General features: G+C 38.6%; 4 protein-coding genes and 1 non-coding gene across 8 annotated transcripts; 4 read left to right on the top strand and 1 right to left on the bottom strand.

The window, feature by feature from the left end:
- Window positions 1-1,415: 1,415 nt before the first annotated feature.
- LOC115688747 (proline-rich protein 4-like) lies at window positions 1,416-3,486 on the top strand. Its single transcript, XM_056308640.1, has 2 exons — window positions 1,416-1,680; window positions 1,895-3,486. Exons 1-2 carry the CDS (start codon window positions 1,536-1,538, stop codon window positions 3,175-3,177), a joined length of 1,428 nt encoding a protein of 475 aa, XP_056164615.1. The 5' UTR covers window positions 1,416-1,535; the 3' UTR covers window positions 3,178-3,486.
- Window positions 3,487-6,539: 3,053 nt separating this feature from the next.
- On the top strand, window positions 6,540-10,330 carry LOC115688709 (transcription factor bHLH121-like). 4 transcript variants are annotated; one of them, XM_056309019.1, is made up of 6 exons: window positions 6,540-6,816; window positions 7,311-7,408; window positions 8,854-8,981; window positions 9,065-9,535; window positions 9,616-9,813; window positions 9,912-10,330. In XM_056309019.1, exons 1-5 carry the CDS (start codon window positions 6,722-6,724, stop codon window positions 9,772-9,774), a joined length of 951 nt encoding a protein of 316 aa, XP_056164994.1. In that variant the 5' UTR covers window positions 6,540-6,721; the 3' UTR covers window positions 9,775-9,813; window positions 9,912-10,330. The 4 variants fall into 4 exon arrangements, with proteins under 4 accessions (XP_056164994.1, XP_056164993.1, XP_030470486.1 ...); XM_056309018.1 differs by having other exon boundaries at window positions 7,308-7,408; window positions 9,924-10,330; XM_030614626.2 differs by having other exon boundaries at window positions 7,308-7,408.
- An 811-nt stretch (window positions 10,331-11,141) lies between these two features.
- Window positions 11,142-11,212, top strand: TRNAG-GCC (transfer RNA glycine (anticodon GCC)). The gene has a single exon. It is a non-coding gene; the product is annotated as a tRNA-Gly (tRNA).
- A 303-nt stretch (window positions 11,213-11,515) lies between these two features.
- On the top strand, window positions 11,516-11,971 carry LOC115688728 (uncharacterized). Its single transcript, XM_030614641.2, has one exon. It carries the CDS (start codon window positions 11,516-11,518, stop codon window positions 11,969-11,971), a length of 456 nt encoding a protein of 151 aa, XP_030470501.1.
- A 7,277-nt stretch (window positions 11,972-19,248) lies between these two features.
- Window positions 19,249-20,020, bottom strand: LOC115690291 (uncharacterized). Its single transcript, XM_030616607.2, has one exon. It carries the CDS (start codon window positions 19,907-19,909, stop codon window positions 19,517-19,519), a length of 393 nt encoding a protein of 130 aa, XP_030472467.1. The 5' UTR covers window positions 19,910-20,020; the 3' UTR covers window positions 19,249-19,516.
- Between the last annotated feature and the right edge of the window lie 513 nt (window positions 20,021-20,533).

Below are 20,533 nucleotides of genomic sequence, written 5' to 3'. Positions count from 1 at the left end.
GGAAAGCTTTTAGTTGTACACACAAGAGTGAGTTCACATGATAGGTTTGATATTTAGATGTTGCCAAGCATGACTTTGGTTGTACTTTCAAGCTGTTTCTGTGTGAACTACACATCATAAATGCACATGCAATGAAGAAGTACGTATCCTAACAGCTCTCGGCAAAATGAATGGTCTGGTTTTGTCCCAAATCCTTACCTTTTGACAGGGTCAAATAAAATAAAAGAGATCGTTTACCTGCCCCGTGAGTGATTCTACTATAGAGGTCAATGATCGACAATAACTCTACCCGAACACAACAACCAACTTTCATGGTATAGTGCTCTCCAAAGAGCAACTCTTCTCAAAATTTCAAAATTTCAAAGGATGTTGAGTTATAATCCTATTCTAACTAAGGATTCTTGTGGTTATGGAGGATTCAGTTACAGGAGAATATTTCCCCCCTTATGATGGCGCCTTACCCTAATTGCTCAATTGTTGTGAATAGGTGCTCTCACATATTTGTTATATACTTAGATAAAGAAAGATTGTGAAGAGATGCCTCCAAACACTTGTTAAACTCCTAAAATTTGAATGAAAAGTATTCATGAGAGCTGGTCAACTGGCTTGAATTCTGCTTCTCGAGCAGCTGAGCTTACGCAAAATCTACCCTTGACCCGATGCACACATTCTCCGGCTAGACTTTAGGTTAATTTGGGCCAAGGAGGTCAAGTATAGTTCGAATCACGTTAGAGCTCATAATACTCGACCCGTGTCTAATGAGTGAGCTTTGTGTGAGATGCTTAAATTCACGGATGTAATTCGACCCGAGTAGATGGTATTGAGGAGAGCAATTTGAGTGACTTAATTGGAAGAAAATGGAGACTTGTATTTTGTGCAGCTGATTCTTTCTTGGGTATGTTTATAGATTTGGTTCAAACCCATATAAGCACCAACGTACCACTGCATAAATAGTACCATGCAAATTGGTTTTTTCTTTATATGGGTTCGGCTAAAACTTGATATTGCATGGACTTACTCTATGACCAAGTGGTGAGAGCGTGCGAACTATTTTGCCAGGAAAAATCAGGCTCAATCAAGCTCGGGTTAGGTACGCCATCAGCATTTCATCATGTATATGTCGATAAAAAATTAGTTACGTTTTCACACAGTCGACACAACTCAGCAGCAGCAGACAACTATTAGGGATCGATAGATAGATAGAGAGCAGTTGAGGGCTTTCAATGCCGAGTCTTGATAATGTGACGTAGCACATGTTTTAGGGTCTTTTCGGAACCTCCTATTATTAAGGGTTCATCGCAATATTGGTCCCTAAACTCCATGTGAGGCCCTTTACTGCAGTGTCGGTGAAGAAGCCATTAATGCTTAAAACCCTCACTTGCTCAAGCATCATTATATAACACATGCCTGAGATTGATAACATAAGTACAGCGCTTGAGACTCTCTCAAGCTTGTGAAAGTTCGTTCTCTCTTTTTTCTCTTTTGGTGTTCGGGGTTTTCACATAACTCATTGGGGGAACCGAGCACGGGTCTCGATGAGGATATTGGGAGTAATTTCTGTGTTCTTGCTGTTAGCTTTCACAATCTGCCATGGAGAGGAGACAACTGTGGAGGTTCTTGGAGTCATGGAATGTAGCGACTGTGCACAGAGAAACGTCAAGCCCAGCCAGGCATTTTCTGGTACTCCATTTATTTATTCTTCTTGTTCCCAACTAAGAACAGCTCATTGGCTTGTCCATACAATGCATGCAATTGCTTAAATTTGCATGCATTACACTCGCTGTGCTTCATCTCTAGGGCAATTGTATCATTACACCTATAATTATTTCTTTAGACGAATTAAAGTTCTAATCGATCGACAATCTGTTTGTGTGCGTTTGATCTTTCATCATAGGGATTCGAGTGAGCATCGACTGCAAGACCGCGCAAGGCAAGTTCGAGCGCAGAGCAGTGGGGGAGTTGGATGGAGAAGGCATGTTCCAGGTCTCACTCCCACAGGAGATGGTGGAAGGTGGCAAGCTCAAAGAAGAGTGCTATGCACAGCTTCACAGTGCACAAGCCACGCCATGCCCTGCCCAAGATGGCCTAGAGTCCTCAAAGATAGTCCTCAAGTCCAAAGCCAATGGCAAGCACACTTTTGGCCTATCTGGCAAGCTCAAGATATCACCCTCTACTTGTGCCTCAGCCTTCTTTTGGCCCTTCTTCAAGTACCCTCCGTTGTCAAAGTTGCCTCCAATAAAGGATTTTGGCCACCTATTGCCTCCGTTCCCACCAAAGACCCTCCCTCCATTCCCTCCAATCTACAAGAAACCCCTCCCTCCATTCCCACCAAAGGTACTCCCTCCATTCCCTCCAATCTACAAGAAGCCCCTCCCTCCGCCAGTGCCGATCTTCAAGAAGCCTTGCCCTCCGCCGGTCCCTGTGTTCAAGAAGCCGTTGCCTCCACCAGTGCCGGTGTACAAAAAGCCATTGCCACCTCCGGTGCCAGTGTACAAGAAGCCGCTCCCGCCACCTGCACCAGTGTTTAAGAAGCCGTTGCCTCCCCCAGTGCCGAAATTCAAGCCACTCCCACCACCGATCCCCAAAAAGAAGCCATTGCCTCCCCCAGTGCCGAAATTCAAGCCACTCCCACCACCGATCCCGAAAAAGAAGTCGTTGCCTCCCCCAGTGCCGAAATTCAAGCCACTCCCACCACCGATCCCGAAAAAGAAGCCGCTCCCGCCACCTGCACCAGTGTTTAAGAAGCCATTGCCTCCCCCAGTGCCGAAATTCAAGCCACTCCCACCACTGATCCCGAAAAAGAAGCCGCTACCACCCCCAGTCCCCATATTCAAGAAGCCGCTTCCTCCACCATTCAAGAAGCCGCTCCCACCCCCGATCCCTGTATTCAAGAAGCCGCTACCGCCCCCCATCCCTGTATATAAGAAGCCACTCCCGCCGCCAATTCCCATTTTCAAGAAGCCACTCCCACCACCAATCCCTATATTCAAGAAGCCTCTTCCACCGCCTATTCCAATCAAACCGCTACCTCCCATCCCAAAGATACCTCCTTTCACTAAGCCTCCATGCCCACCACTTCCTAAGCTCCCTCCTCTCCCCACAATTCCTCCAAAGTACTTCAAACACCCCAAGCTCGGAAAGTTGCCCGTTCTACCTCCATTCCCACCTCATTCTTAGGTTCTTGCAAAACATTATTCCCTGATGATAGTAGGATGCCTTTTGATTTACCCAACACTCAAGGGTTTGCTTCAGATTGTGCTTGCTGTAATAATGACTTCGACTTCGATCGGGGAAGTACGTGGAGTTAAGAGGAAAAGTGGGAAGGCATGGTGGAGTAGAGAAAATGAGATCAGTGGATCGCTGTTCAATTGTTTTTCTCAAAGTGTTGCACGAGTGAAGTTGAATGTGTGTGGAATTGCTCATGTCACAATGAGTGAATTCCGAAGGTGTGCAATATATTAATATATCCAATATGCTTTTGGTATGGAGTTCCTTGTGCTTTGTTTTTCCCTCATTGGAAAATCATAAGACACGCATGCTGCTAAATAAATCAGTACTGTGATCTTGTTCAAGTAACACGGATTGGGAGATGATAAAGAGAGGATAAGAAGACAGAGGATCTGTATGAATGGAACATTTAAGTTAGGAGACTTCTTTTGGAAGAGATCAATCCGTTTCAAGTACCTCTACTCTATTCTAAATCTGGCTTTTAAGCCCATATTCTTTTTACAAGTGTAATTTTATTAACTAGCAAAATTTTCAAGGTCATTTTGGACCTTCTCAGTTGAAGCCTTTGAAGTCAAAAGGGCAATTTGCCTGAGACAAGGTTTTCTTCAGTTTATTTGTCTTATTGGCCAGAAGGTTGCCCTTTTTTTTTTTTTTTTGTTAGATCCACCATCTTTCTCCTCATAAATTTTTTGGTTAATACCATGAAAAACCCAAGCTGGTAAACTCGCGATAAATTTACCCCAAATGAATTTTTGACCGCCAAAAACCCCAAACTGGTACACCTATGACAAATTTACCCTTTATTAGTTTCCGTTAAATTTTACCGTCAAATTATTGAGTTGGATGACACGTGGCAGTTGATAGGTGTGCTAGTTTGGAGTTGTACCCTCTGTTTGTCACGTATGTACAAGTTTGTGATTTTTCGTGATATTAATCCAATTTAACGGAAACTAACGGAGGGTAACTTTGTCACAAATGTACCAGTTTGGGGGTTTTGGTGATTAAAAAATTAGTTTGGGGTATATTTGTCGCATGTGTACCAGTTTGAGATTTTTGGTGATAAAAAAATTAGTGTTTGGTAAATTTGTCACAGGTATACCGGTTTGGGGTTTTTCGTGGTATTAACCCTACAATTTTAGAGCCTCCTTTTTATAGGATAAAAGATAATGAAATTGCAATTTATTTATCTGTAAAGTTTATACTATTGTATAAAAATTTAATGGATTATAAAAGTTATCGAAGATTCCATACGTAAATACCTGTCCTAAGAGTGTCCAATAGTGAGTGCAAAACATAGAAGAAAAAGTTGTCACAAATTAAATTAAAATGACACGAAGAAAAAGAATAGCATTTTGATTTGCCTCGGCGCTAGCATGAAGCATCGGTGAATTCAAGAGGGTGGGAAGAAGGCCGTTTCCACAATGTTCCCCCGCCTACGCCATCTCTCTCTCTCTCTGAATTTTGCTCGATTGACTGCGACTTCTAGATCGACGATGCAATGTGGGTCGTTATCCCTCTTTGTTATGAGGAAACACTTTGATTTTTCATTTTCTTGTTGTAAATCTGATCGAGGTTTGATGATGAATAAACTAATAGATTCCTTCATGTCTTTCTCTCTTGTCGTGCTCCATTGCATCTATAATTTGAACCCTTTTCTAAGCTCGAGCTAATGAGCAGGTACGTTTTCAAACTTTTTAACTTTCTATCACGAGCCTTTATAATTTGTTTGGAAAATTATAAAATAGTGATTGTAAAAGTTGAGCTGAAAGAAACGAAGCATGAAAAATAAAAGTAGAAGGAAAGAAGGTGTTGTTTCGATTGGGTTGGAAATAAAGGGGAAAATTTTGTCAAAATAGTTCTAAATCTATTGCACTTTTATCAATTCAATTTTTAACATTTTAATTGTGCCAATTGAGTCCTAAACATTTTCACGTTTTGTCAATTGAGTCCATCCGATCAAATTTGACCGAAAATCGCTCATGTGGACGCCGGCCATACTATGTGACACAGCCGACGCTGACGTGAATAAATTTTAATAATATTTTAATATTTTATCAAACTTTTATTACTTTATTATTTTTTCCCTTTTCTCTTCTCTTGTTATCTTTTTTCTTTTTTCCTTTTCCCTCCGCCGACAATCGTTAGGCCTCGTCGATGGTCGGTGATTGGCCTCAGGTTGGTGAAGGGTTGTCCTCGCCTGAGGCGGAGGGAAAAAGGGAAAAGAGGAAAAGAAAAAAGAAAAAAAGAAAGAAGAAAGAAAAGAGGATAAAAGGAAAAAAAGAAAAAAAGTAAAAAAGGAAAAGAGAAGATAAGAAAAAAAAGGAAAAATTAAAAATTAACAACAAATTTGAAAAAATATTTACGTTAACGCCGCTCATGCCATGTAGGATGGTCGACGTTCACATCATTAATTTTTAGCCAAAGTGGACTAAATGGACTCACTCAATTGGCATAATTAAAATGTTTAAGACTGATTTGGCAATAGTGCAATAAGTTTATGACTTTTTGGACAATTTTTCCAAAATAAAGGTGAATAAAATGTTGGGATTTGCATTTGTTTTGTTGGGAAAAAATTAATTTAGCGAAATTACACATCTGTCTCTCCAACTTTTATTATATAAGTCTTTGAGCTTGTAATTTTGTGCAAAAGGAAGGGCAAAATTGGCATTGGGCACTTAGATTCTTATACATCAATTTTTTTTCTTTATCTATCTCAGTCAAGAGAAATTTCGCCATTCATCGCTCTTTTTCTTTCCATACCAATGTATACTTGGGGATTGGAACTTGACTCAAGCTCGATTGAGTTTCAAAAATTTGGCTCGAGCTAGATTTGGATGGAAAATCCAAGTCCTCAAATTCTACTGGGTATATTTGAATTATTTATGAACTCGAGCTTGAGCTAAAGTAAAATAAACTTGGACATTTTTTCGCCCATTCACGTGTACGAGGGTTAATATATACTTTACCAACTCATGTGTCTTTTTTTGTAAATGTTCTTGACAAAGACAACAAAAGCTCGATTAGACTCGCGATCTTGTCGAGCCGAATATAGGTGAACATAAACGGGACTCGACTAGATGCTCGAATGGTTCAAGCCCGAGTTTCGATATGAAATCTGGCGAGTTGATCTCGAGTAATTATCGAGTCAGGACCAAAAGTAGTAGCTCGACTCATTTTCGCCTTGGTCTAATCCGAGGGGAAACCATAAAAAAAAAAGGAAAAAGAAAAAGAAAAAGAAGGTAATGACAAAATATGAAAGCATGTTTTTGTCCAATATTAAACCGGTAAAAACAGAAAACCAACGAAGAGAACACGAGGTTTCGGTTTGGGCCCAGAGAGCGAGCGAGAGAGAGAGACGATCAATCCAGAAAAGATAAAGGTCCAATCTTTCTTCTTCTTCTGCCACTGTTCTTCTTCCCCGGATAACCCAAAATCCAAAAAAGGCTCGAGCTTTATCGCGATCTCACCACCATCTCGTGCCAGTCCGCATCGAATGGATCACCCGCCGAGACCGGATTCTCTGTCTCTCCTTCAATCCGCGCGAACCCCAAGTGCAGCCCCGGAGCCCCGCGTTCCCTCCACTTCCAGGTTCTGCCACTCCCCGACCCTTTCCAAATCTTTCCAATTCGGTTCTTGACTTGCTTGCGTGGGTGGATTTTGGACCGAGATTTCGTCGATTACGAGGATGGTTTAGGAAAAAGAATCCTGGGTTCTTTTCTATAAGGGTATGGTTGAATTGCTTTGGTGGGTTTAGCATGCACTTCGAAGGCAGAACGTTGCAATGTCCAGGCACTAATTTTGGGAACTTTCTTGATCGTTTTGTTGTGGTGGCGAGCTCTAAGTCAATAGGAATTTGACTTAGAGGTTGATTAAGCTTAGCTTTTTCTTTTTATAGTAAAACTCTTTGTTCTGTTGAACTATCTGGATTTTACTAAGACTAGGGGCAAAAGAAGAGGGGAAAAAAAAAAAAAGACCAGACGAAGTAAGCTAAAGGGTGCTTCATAATGGAGACACCCGTTTTCACCCCACTAAATGGAGACATTGGTTTTTAATGCATTGAGTTTTTCCCCCCCGTGCAGCAGGGATGAAGTTGCTGTGCGGAAAAGTCAGAAGGCGGACCGTGAGAAATTGAGGAGGGATCGACTGAACGACCAGTTTATCGAGTTGGGAAATACGCTAGGTGATGCTTGTGACCTCTGTTAATTGTGAAGGAGTGTTGATGTGTGTTTCTTGTTTTTTGTGCTCTTACTGCATTAGGTGTATAAGTATAGTGCCTGTAGTTACTTTATAGTCTTATTTGATGAATGCATCATTTCATTTGTTAATGTTTGCGATAAGTAAGACTTTCTTCTTCTCTTTTTTCAACCTTGAATTGTCAAATTTTTCCTCTTGAGCGATGAAGGGCCATCGATCCTGATGACGACTTCCCTCTACCTTTGTAAAAATACCGTTATCTTACTCTGTTGATGGATTAGTTTATCTCTTGGTGTCTCCTCTGCATTTCGAAAGCACTGGCTCTCAGTGCTTTACTTGATTGGCTAACAGTCTGACAACACAATTATTTATAGGTTGCACATAAATATTCTTATATTTCGATCTAGGCTGTTGATGTTTTTAATTCCTATCTAAAATTCCCAAGTTGATAGTGTAATCTTTTGAGATGTTTTTAATCAATCCCTTTGTGTACGTGTTATAGCGATTTGGCTCTTCTTAGCTAGTTAGTCTCTACCTAGATTTAAAGCATGTGCTGCCTTCTGTCTTTTATCCTCAGTCTCTCTTTTCAGTTTTTTGTTGGCTTTCCCATCGGTGCATACTACCTCACATTCACCATTTACTTGTCAAGGATCTTTATCTAGCCTTTGTTCCTTTATATCTTCCCCAGAGAAAGTGCCTGGTTCTCACAAGTCTTTTCTGAAAATTGTAGAAAATATAGCTTTGTTTAGTATGCTTGCCACATCCTACTTCAGCTTTCTACTCTGCCGATGTTTTTTTCTAATTTGCTCTTTTCATTCATACAATAAACATAGACAGTTAACTCAGGCACTGACTTAAAAAGGAAATGACACTCAACTCTAGTTGCATTTAGTTAATGCAGAAAAGCTTTCACTTTCTGACAAAAAAAGAAAAAAGAAAAGACTTTGTCATTGGTATCTTCATTGTTTCCAAAAGCTAGACAGTTAAAGCAAAGACTTTGGCGATTAATTTAGCAAAGTCTAATTTATCAATGTTTGTAGGATGCTCAAAGCACCTTTCATAATGGTTTTGTCCCATATTTAGTTGATAGGGTCTGAAATTAATATAATTTGAAACTTCCCAAGTTGTGTGCTTTCATACCCTAAGAAGTTAGAAGCACAGTTTTATCTTTTGGTTTTCTCAACCCTTGAAATAGAAGTTTGTCAAACTATTCCTGTTCCTACTGCTGTCTTGGCACTGAAGCTGTAAATTTTCCTCCCTCAAACAATCTGAATCTTGAGCTGAATGCTGATAGTTTAATGATATTTCCCATAAGCAAATGTCTTTAGCTTTTGGTTTTCAAGCTGCTTTACCCTGCGTGCACATCTTTGGAGTGGCAAAAGAAAAACTCACTATAATAGTATCTTAAGTGAAAGCTACTTCCACTTGCAGATCCTGATAGGCCAAAAAATGACAAAGCGACAATTATATCAGATACTATACAACTGCTGAAGGATTTGACCGCTCAGGTGAACCAACTCAAAGCTGAATATAGTACGTTCTGTGAAGAATCTTGTGAGGTAATCTTATGCTTAGTCTCTTTTTATTTAAGGTTAAGAATCATAGGGCACCTTGTGATATGTTCTTTTCCCTCTTAAAATAGTTGACGCAGGAGAAAAATGATCTCAGAGAAGAAAAGGCCTCTCTAAAATCTGAAATTGAGAGCCTTAATGCTCAGTATCAACAGAGAGCTAGGGCCATGTATCCGTGGCCTGTTATGGATCACTCAGTGGTTATGGCCCCACCTTCATACCCATATCCGGTGCCCGTAGCTGTGCCTTCTGGTCCCATTCCTGTTCATCCACCTATTCAGCCTTACCCTTTCTATGCAACTCCCAATCCCAGTGTCATCCCTAACTGCCATTCGACTTTGCTTCCATTTGCAACACCTAACATGCAGGTTGAGCAGTTGTCAGGCCATTATGCACCTCCGCTTATGCAGCTGGGAAATCAGTCCCTTGTCTCAAGCATTAAAAAAGACAAAAGCAAGGAGAAGAAGCATGAAAAGTCTGGTAGTTCAAACGATGTCTCAACAGACTTGGAGCTAAAGACTCCTGGGTCTGCGACAGACGATGTTGGTTTTTGTCCTTGTCGAACCATTTCTGTAAAACCTGTCACTATGGAAAGAAAAAACTCTAATTCATTGTTGTGCAGGATTCATCATCACCACATAGATCATCTATGAAATCTACGAGGAAGGATGGTAACACTGCAGAAAGGAGTTCTTCTAGTCATTGTTCATCGCCTCGTAGTGTACAAGATAGCTCTTCCAGTAGCATAGTTGGTGGCTTGAACTCAAAGGCAAACGATTAAATGTTCAGCTGCAGACGTGCCCATAAAATGAAAAGCAAGGTTAGTGGTCAAGTCCGCTTTTTCCCAGCTCTCCCTTGTATAGTATGCGTAGATCTTTAGGTTTTATCTCTTCATGTCGGGTATTAGTCTTCACGCAGCTGTCTCAGCAGAGTTCCCTTGGAATTTCACCCATTTGTTGCTGTGGAGTTGTCATCTAATGCCCCCTAATCCAAATGGCGTCAAACACAAACAAGACTCACCACTTATGCTGTTTAGAGGCATGTACGCAGATGCAGTGGCATTCGAGTATTGTGTTTTGCAAAGAAGCTTCTGACCTGCATGTCGAGGACACTACCGAAACGCCAAGTCTTGGTTTGAGCTTCAATTGTGAAGTTTTCGCTTTGCCGACATGAGAAAGGGAACAAGGGGCTGGCACCTCATTGGTAATGGCAAATGTAATGTCTATGCAATCATGCCTTGGCTGGTTTAGCAATGGCGCTGCACCCGCTTGCTTCGGTGCTGCTGGTTTGTAAAATGGATGTCTTTCGAATTCAAATTCCATTTTCGCTTCCTTCTACTACCATTACCTATACGATTTCAATTTACATTTTCTACGTCACTTCTTGTCTATAGCATTTACGTCAAAAGTTGGACATGATCAAGTATTAGCAATATCATTTAGTAAGTGCATGCTGAGGTTCGGACAGATCTCGAGTTAAAAGGAAAGGGAAGGCAGTTGAATTTGAACTGTCTTACAGTGGCCTAGACTCATATTGGTTGGGCGGTCAATCACATATCTAGAAACGTGGGATGTTACATTCTACCTCACCAAGAAACTCTTCGGTTTTTCAGCATTGCAACGATAATAACACAATGATTGGCTGTACTTTACATGTCATCCAAAGTATGGGAAATTTGTTCAGAAAGTCATAAATTTATTCTACAGTAATCGATATAATTTTAAATATTTCAATTATGCCAATCTAATCCTAAACTTTATAATTGTGCCAATTTAAACATAAATCTTTTGATGATTTGTCAATTTAATCTTAAATTTGCGATAATTTGTCAACGTAGTCCTTTCGGCCAATTATCCGAATAATAGGTTTATGATTGAATTGGCAAAATTTCAAAAGGTTTAAGACTAAATTTGTACAATTAAAAGGTTTAGGATTTTTTGGATGATTATCTCTTCAAATAACAAGTCTACATAATTGCTTTGTTAGTCGTACCAAACATGTTTTACTGAATTTATTAGCATGGAAAGCAGTGTTCCGGAAGGAAATGGACTTCAAGAAATCACGAAGGTCAATAGCATGATTGGAATGCAAGCTCTTTCTTTGCTTTGTCCAACAAATATAAATTGTTGATAGAACGAATCCAACAAAGCACCAGTGGTCTAGTGGTAGAATAGTACCCTGCCACGGTACAGACCCGGGTTCGATTCCCGGCTGGTGCACTCTTTTGTGTTTTTTCGCAGAACAAAACTCACTGAAGCTTTTTCGGTAGGAATCCATGTGTGTTCCGTTTCCGTACACCCCTTTTTGGTCGATGCATGGTTGAAGAAAAGCATGGTATCTCTGGCGCTCGCATCATCTTTGAGTGCAACTCACTCCACATATCATAAACTCCAACCACACTCCAAGCATTTATCCCAGACACACTCCCCAACCATCAACACTTCCTGAAACAATCCCAACATATCTCTCAGACCCTGGTCATTTCACAAAGAGAGAGAGAGAGAGAGAGAGATCACATTCACATGGATTGGCTTCAACCAAGAAGGAGAGGCCCGGAGTGGAAGCAGGGATGGACCAACCAGACCTTCGCCTCGATGTCCGCCCCTCCCCTCCACCTGCTCTTCGTCTTCTTCATCGCCGTCTCCCTGCTCTGGTTCTCCGGCCGCGCCCGCTACGAGGCCCAGCTCCGCTACTCCGTGCTCAACCTCCAGCTCCTCCTCTTCCTCCTCCCCCTCCTCGCCTTCCTCTTCGTGTACATCTACTCCGGGGCCTCCCGGCTCAACTACCTCCTCTCCTGGCGGCAGCTGCGGCATCCCATGCAGCCCCACCTCCCTGGCGGTGTCGGTGGGGGCGGCGGCGGCGGAGGAGGGGGCGTGCCCTGGGGTGTTGCCATCTTCGTGGTGCTGCTCCTGGTGATGGTGTCGTACCACCGGTCGTTTCAGTCCATGTGGTTCGGGCCTCTGCGAAGGTTGGACTGAGCGGGTGTTATATGTGAAGTCCAAATTGCGCAGGGAAAGAGAAACGGGGAGAAGTTGATTTCATAGGCAGCCGAACTCTGTAGCGATGAGACAACCAGTGCATGTACGCACAAATAGAGATTGTTTTCTTTTTTGTATTATAGTTGTTATTGTTCGAGGTTTGTTGATATTATATATCCTTGGAGTTGCACATATAAATTAAATCAAGTTCCATTGACATGTCCATTGGAGCTGATATGAGTCTGACGTAAAACAACTTGAGGGTAGAATTCGTATTTCGAAAAAAAAAAAACTCATTACACAATTCTATTTATTTCGTGAAAAATGAATGATTTGAAAAATATTTTCATAAAAATAACCGCCTGTATCATTTGAAATATTTAGTTAATAAAAAATGTCTTATTATTTACAATAATTTATATTTAAATATTTTCGTAGATGATGAAATTTTTTTTTTCATTTGTTCATTTGTTGCATATGATACAAGCGATTATTTTTATGAATTTTTTTTTTCAAATTATTCATTTTTTACAAAACAATTGAAACTTCAAATGTCTTCTCGTGTTCTTCATTTTCATAGTTCTTAGTGCCAATCATGAGTTGATTGCCCCCCGGTAGCTACATGTTTTTTCACTTGGACACTTACCGACTCCAATGGACATGTCAATTTTACCTGGATTTGGAACTAGTGCAAATTAAATAAGTTATGCGCCAATAGGCATGCGGTCCTATTGGTAAAGGTGGGGAGGTGGGAACGCTAGTATCATGGGTGCAGGGTTCGACTCCCGCGCTCTGCAAGAAGCAGAGCAAAAAAGAAAAAAGTTGTGCAAATGTATGGACTTGATCAGACAAATTACAGAAATTTTAAAGACTTATTTGGTGGAATAAATGCATAAATAAACATATCAAAAGTGGATTTTTACTATTACAATGAGACGTGGAGACTCTCGTGAGCATAATGAAAGTAGTTTTTTTTTATCACACCCTAATGAAAGTAGTTGGCCATTGCTAATTATCATGTAATACTTTGAAGATGACCAAATGCTCATTGCTTTAAATGACGGCACTTTGAGTCAAGATCCCTTATGCCAATAGGCATTTTCAAAAGGCTTGCACATTCTAACCTCCAGAATGTTAGAAAATCTAATACAAAAACTTAAACATATTGATGGAAGGAGACTGACCATAAAGAGCATATTCTCACGTGCAACAGACTTTAGAGCCCCAAAATCCATTCCAATTGTTGAACCAAACACCCTCAGATAGAGCCCCAAAATCTTTTCCAAATGCTGATCCAAACACTCCCGAATTAGATGCGGCACATGAAATTTGAATGATGGGGGTAGATACACATACATAAAAGGGATAACACTTATTCTAATACCATATCAGAAAGTTCAACGAAAAAGCTTAAATTTATAGATGAAGGGTGACCACATGAATATAAACATAATATAGGACACGTTATCAAGCGATGTGAAATAATGTTTTAACACAAAAAAAAGAATAAATTATTTTCATTCAATCTAGTTTATATGTTAAACAAGTCAAATACTTGTGCTTTTTGGTGAAGAATATTTGTCAGTATATGTTTTGTTTAATGAACAACTAATTTTTTTTTTATAATGATCGTTTCATTCTATAATTTCATAAGAAGAGTTATTGCTCAAATCAAGATTATCATGTAAAATCAAGCCGGTGGTCATTTTGCTTTTTTCTAATAAATTCATGATCATAAGCATTCCTTTTTATCAATGCCATTGGGCATGCTAAGAAATGGTAAAGATTTCATTTATTCGACCTGTAGCTAAACACGTGCATTTACATGATTATTTGCATACAATTTCACAACCCTAAGGTTGAGTTTGGAATGCGTGGAGGTGAGCCAAATAGATAGAAAATTTTAAATTTTCCTAATTTTCTCCCCCACGAAAATGCCCAAATTTCCATCATTCGCATGAACGCTATGTGAAGTCTTAATCTATTAAATTTGGCCAAATTTAGGACTGAATTGGCATAATAAATAAGGAAAATTTAAAATTCGGCCAAATAATTCACCCAAATTTTCATCAATTATACACTCTTTGATCAAAATAAGGATGTGTTTGTTTTGCAGAAAATAAACAATTTGGAAAATATTTTCCTAAAAATGAATGCTTGTATCGCCTAAAATAATTAATCAATAAAAAATATTTTTAGTACCAACAACAATTTATGTTGAAACACTTTTGTGGATGATGAAAATATTATTTGTTCATTTTCATATTTGTAATCAATACAAGCGATCACTTTCAGGAAAATATTTTTTTTAAATCGTTCATTTTCCGTGAAAAAAACGGAGCTTAAGTAATGCATGTGTGGGCGAGTGATTCTGGAAATGAGTTTTATCGGGACTATGTGTATGGATGGGTGTGTATTTATGGCATGCAAGTTGAAGGGTAAAATGGAAAATGAAGGATAGAATACAATCGACACCAAGGTATAAAGGACGTGCGATCAACCGAGGATGAAGATCGGGATCGATGAAGTTCACCACTAAGGCTTAAAGGACAAGCCACCCGTCAAGGGTAAAAGACTTCGGGATATGAGAAGCTCACCATCAGAGCCTAAAGGATAAATCACCAGTCGAGGATAAAGTACTTCTTGGTTCACCACCGAGGAGTAATCTAGATAAAGAAGCCGATTTATGAGTTATCCACTTTCTAAAGATAATCGCTCCCACAAAAGAAAATCTCTTGTATTTTCATTCAACAAAGTCTGGTCCCCATTACAATGGAAGACTCTCATCTATTTATAGGAAAACTAGGACATAGAAAATAACCAAACATTAAAAGACATGGGAACTACCCAACCATTTAAGGACTTCAGAACTAAGGACTAAGGACATTGACTCTCGAGACTCACAAAACAATTAGGACATAATGCAATGATGACACATGGAGACTTGAAATCTTGAGCCTTGCATTTTATCTCCCAAAATTCGTGCTCCGGTCTTGATGAGACGATAACCACCTCAATAAATCAGCAAATGTCCTAGGAACTTGCTTGGAACAATCTCCCATCGATATGCTATCAATCCAAATTGAAATCAGTATTAATCTTGGTGAAATGATATTGAATATCTGAGCGCCTAAAGAAGAATCGACCACTTTTTTAATTGATAGCCTCCTTATCGATGCTCAATCGAAGCAATTTATGACTGAATTCTACCTTAGGTTGAATGAGCATCGATAGTGTCAATTTTATCGATGGATTTAGGTTGGTTGCTCCCGCATCATTAAGTGAGAAATTAAATTTGGCCCAGGTATTTTAGTCAAGATTATCTTAAAATGAACAAAAAATATAGAAATTTTATGGGTAATTAATAAATATAATTATTGATTAAGTTCAGTCCCGTGAAAAGAATCCTCAAACGAAAAGAATTTGATACAAGAAATAGTACGTACAAACCTAAACTGAGCTATACTCATGTGGCTCCGTGCTTAAAGATACAAATGATGCATACAAAGTACCATAATTGATCATAGTACACATGACTTTTCCACTAAATAATGTATTTATAAAGAAGTCCGGGGGCACGAATGAGCTTTCTACGAAAGAATTTTTTTTTAAAAAAAGTTTGACGTACAAAAGGAAATTATTACTCAAAGAGAAAAGAAAAAGACAAAAAGAAGAGACAACGAGGAAGAATAATTTATCACCAAATCACACCGTAAACTTAAAATGCACGTAAGTATCGTCCTTTTAAATTAACTTCGTGAATCAATCTTAACAAGCACAACTAAAGGGATAAGTATATTGAAAGTCGTAAAACTTGTCACGAAACTGCAATTGAGTCCGAAAACTTTTAAAAAGAATAATTAAGTCCTAAAACTTATCGCAAATGTGCAATCAAATCCTAAAACTTTCAAAAGTGCAATCAAGTCTTAAAATTTGTTAAATTGGTCCAGTCAAGTCTGTCTGTTGATTGCACTTTTTGAAAGTTTTTATGACTTGATTGCAGTTTTGTGACAAGTTTTAGGACTTGATAGGACTTGATTGCACTCTCGTGACAAGTTTTAGGACTTGATTGCACTTTTTGAAAGTTTTAGAACTTAATTGTACTTTCTTGATAAGTTTTAAGGCTTTTAAAACTTAATTATATCCTGAATTTTCTAACGTGTAAGGTGATTGTAGTACACCAAATATTGAATATGACCTATTTTGCTTTTTCTCTTCTTACAGCTTTAAAAAAAAAAGACAAACACAAGATCAAAGGAGAAAAAGGAAGGAAGGCAGGGAGCACAAGATTAGAAAAATAACAATTGAAATCTTCATGTATAATGTTAAAGATAGTTTAGATATTTATCTTGATTTTCCGTAACAATTATAATTAATCAGGGATATGCACAATTAAATAATATATATGCACAATGCGGAGAGATACGGAGAATCAAGAAAATATTATAATTATCTCTAATATATAATTCTGATGAAACGATAGACCGAACCAATCATAGGATGTGAATTACATAAAAAATCTATGTTTTTTTTAAGAAGATACTTTAAAGTCATATAACTTCTTTAGACGCGATTGATAGGTTTTAATAGAGCCGGTCCATGTAATACTTAGCCCCACGATTTGACAATAGGAAGAGCCGAGAAACTTCATGGAGCAAGCACCAGCAAGAACGTGGCCACTTCGTGATGGCCACTCAATTTGCGACGGGGACCACGATTCACAGAGGTCGGCTAGGCTTATCACGTAACAAACAAAATCATGTCACGATCGGTTGTGGTGACCTTTGCTTTCGAGTGACCACACAAAAACATTATCCTTATTACTAGGAAAAGGAAAGGAAGGGAGGGAAAGGAAGAAAAGTGAGTGCATATGAGATGGACCCGGAGGAAACGCTTTGATTGATTTGATCAATTAAGGAGGACTTTTGTGTAATCTTAAATTTCTAGCTTTAGGACGTGTTTGTCTGAGTAAAAGAATTGTTCGCGAATTAGTTGTCCGGTCATGTGTTCAGTTTGCTTAAAATGATTAGTTAATGAAAAACCATTTACGGTCAAAGAAAATATGTATGTTTAATGTTAGGAAAATGAATTCTCTAACCTGAGGAAGGGAAAGTATTTTCCTGAAAAATGGTCTCACAGAAAGTATTTTCCTTTATCATGAAATTTTTCCCGAAACAAATATACCCTTATTATGAAATACATATGCCACTATAGAAGATCCGTAACCAAACCAGCTACTCTGCTAATCATTTATATTACATGTGTACCTACCAATTGCATCACGCGACACATGTATGTAGGGACGCTCATGCGAAATTCATTTAGTCCAGTGAGCAGGTGGTTATGTGATGATATAAGTACTCTAACGCTGCGCGCGCGACGCTGTTTAAGTATGTTGATAGTACTCGTCATGCAACTTCTCCTCAGCCAGATATATGCAAGAAATGTATAAAACATCGATTTGGAAGACGGAAATTGAAGTCTGACGGCGGTTATTTAGAAAATTCATTGAGTTGATGAAATCACTATGCACCGTCGGCAATTTTATGGTTTGATTTAATGTTTTTGTTTTTCTGCAGTACATTTTGCTTTACTCACTTTTGGGTTTTGAGTGGAAGATCTAATTATCATGATATTGTATGAAAATTTCAGAATAGGTCATTTCTTTAGACAAGACTTCAAAATCTGCCGTATGCTTTTGTCGTACCCAGGAGAAATTGTCCAATTATTCCTACCCTTATTATATGGATGCTAATTCAATTTTCAATTTTTAATTCTGCCAATTGACCTAAATTTTTGTGCAAAATTTCAATGTAGTCATTCCAAAAAATTTTCGTTAGCAATCATTAACGTGGCGATATACCACGTAAGATGATCGACGATGATTGGACTATCACGTTAGCCATTTTTGCAAAAATTGGCCAAAAGAACTACATTGAATATTCATACAAATGTTTAAGAATAAATTAACAAAATTAAAAAGTTTAGGACTAAATTGACATTCGCACACTAAGTTGAGGACTTATTAGGTAATTATCTTTTTAACTTACTCTAGGATTGTAATATTCCTTCATAAATTTACTATCCTAATTTTATCCCCTAAAAAAACATGAAGTAACTCTCTAGGAGGTAATGAAAAGAATTTAGTATCCAATCACTTATCGATTCTAAGATTAGCAAGCCGGTCAGCAGAGCTTAGCAGTCTTCAAATATCTTTAAGTAAGCAAAGCTAGCATTATTAATCATAAGCTCTGGACTTACAAGATCAATGATGGCTTTAGAGTCAATCTCACTGATGATGAAAACCAAATTGTCGTGCGAAGTTGAGCCTCAATCAAAAAGCCCGTAGTTCTGTTTGTGGCGACGAACATATTCCTACAAAATGCGGCAAAATCACCAAGTGAGTCACCCCTTTCGTTTCTGAATAAGCTTTTTGCACCAACAAGTCATGGGTTGCTTTTAGAGGCTTGATCAGTACTTAATTTAATCCACCTAAAAGGTGGGGGATCCCATATGACCAAATTGGAGAAGGGCGTGATCCACTTAACCTTGAGCTATTTACAGATGAAACTTTAATAATTTCTTTTGTCTATGATTGAATTACTTGTACCCAATTCGAAAGAAACAAAGTTGTCCTGCAAAAAAAAAAAAAGAATTGTTTCTCCATTACCAAAAAAGCCACACGCTCACTCCATATGTCGTAATTTTTCTTAATCAATAATAATAACATCGGCATTCTTACACTTAGTGTGTTTCCTTAAAAATTCGCAAGTCATTATCTTCTCAAAACCATCTGACCGTTGGAATTAGTTTTTTCTTTTGATCCAACGATCCAGTTTAGATACAAGACCGGTCCCATAAATTAGTGGATTGGACCGTAGTATTTCCCCTAGCTAATGCAACGCCAAACGTCTCACGTCAAATAGGAAAATGTCGTTGCAAATTATTACTTAGAAGAAAAAGGTCGTGGTTAGTGGAAATCCATCTATACTTTCTTTAGGAAATGACCAAGTTGCTCAGGAAAAAAACAAAAGAAATGAAAAACGGAACTAATTGCTCAGACCTACACAGGTCAAGGAGAAAATCAGTTTCTGGATGTTGACCATTCTCTAACTTCTGGTTTGAATTCATCCACCTCTCTCTTCTTGCATCTTTCTTAAACTTAAAAACAAATTCTTGTGTTTGTTGTTCTCTTCTACTAAAATCATCGGTAAGAGATGCTCTTGGAATTTTTTTTTTAATTTAGCTGCTTAGATTCCAATAGATCAACATATATATCACCCAACTTCATCATGTAACTCTGGTATTGGTAATTTACAGGCTTCATATTTTGCAGATTACACAGAAAAAAAGAGATTACTGATCCATCTCATCAACCTCTCTCTAATCTCATCAACCTCATACAACACTCTATACATCAGTTTTATCCAAATTACAGAAACCCCACTTCTTGATCACCCATCCAAACGAAAAAGAGCAAAAAGAGAAGACAAAATAAACACCTCTAGTTTAGCTTTCACATGATCATCATCATCTTCAAAAGCTTCAACCAAACCAGCTCTCAAGAAAGCTAGACTGATACTGGAGCAAAACCAGGAGGAGCACGATGAGAGCCGCCACGCCCCACGGCGAGCTACCCTCGGACGGCGAGCTGTTGATTGCCCTGCGCCGGCCCCAAGGCGACCCGGTAAAGAAGCTCTGTGGATCATCCATAGTGGATAGGAGCTTCACAAGCAGTATCAGAACGATAGGCGCTGCCAAAAGAATCCAACTCATCTGCTCTTCGGCGGTTTCGACCGCGGATTCATAGCTGAAGTACCAAGATATGCCTAGAAAGATGGAGATCACAGCCAGGATCACAAGGACTGGATATGGTAGAGGGTTGAGAGTGAAGACATCGGAGATTGAGGAGGCTGTGCTTCTTCTCCCATAGACCATAATGAGAGGCTTCTTTTTTTTCTTCTTGTTTTCTTTCTTATTTAATATTTTGTGGGAGAGGGGTTAGGTAGTTTTAATTTTATAGCAAGAGGAAGAGGGTCCTCAAGAGTGGTGGCCCCAGAAGTTGCATTTATAAGGAAAGATTGGACTAAAAAAGAAAAGACCTTTCTTTTTATAAGCAAGAGGTTTATTATATGAGAGAGCCCCAGCAGTTGATGGTTCTATTGGACTCTCCGGATGTATATGGTAACCACAATAAATGATGAAAATTGCGTTTGATAACTTCTAACCACACACAATTTAGTTATTTATTTAAGTAAAAAATCACTTAATGCAATAAATGAGAAGATGATAAAATATTCAATGGAAGTTAAAATCTTATCAATCATATTGTCAAAACCTGTCAATGATATTCGCTATTCCATATATAATAAAAAGCTAATTAGATTTCCTATTCAATAAACATCTATTATTAAAAGAAATTATTTCGACTTTTACCTTTTAAAGGATTGAGAATTAAATATTCACTTCTTAATTTTTCAGCATTTATTTTTCAGTTTTATAATATCAGCCATCTTTTCTTCATATTTAGTGGAATGCCTTTTTCATGACCCAAATAGATGT

The sequence above is a fragment of the Syzygium oleosum genome, unplaced genomic scaffold (genome assembly GCF_021117445.2).
Source record: "Syzygium oleosum isolate NSW1041296 unplaced genomic scaffold, Sole_v2.1 Sole_v2.02, whole genome shotgun sequence".
In the NCBI taxonomy this organism is placed as follows: Eukaryota; Viridiplantae; Streptophyta; class Magnoliopsida; order Myrtales; family Myrtaceae; genus Syzygium; species Syzygium oleosum.
The sequence above is the reverse complement of the archived record's forward strand: the minus strand, read 5'-3'. Positions and strand labels throughout refer to the sequence as shown.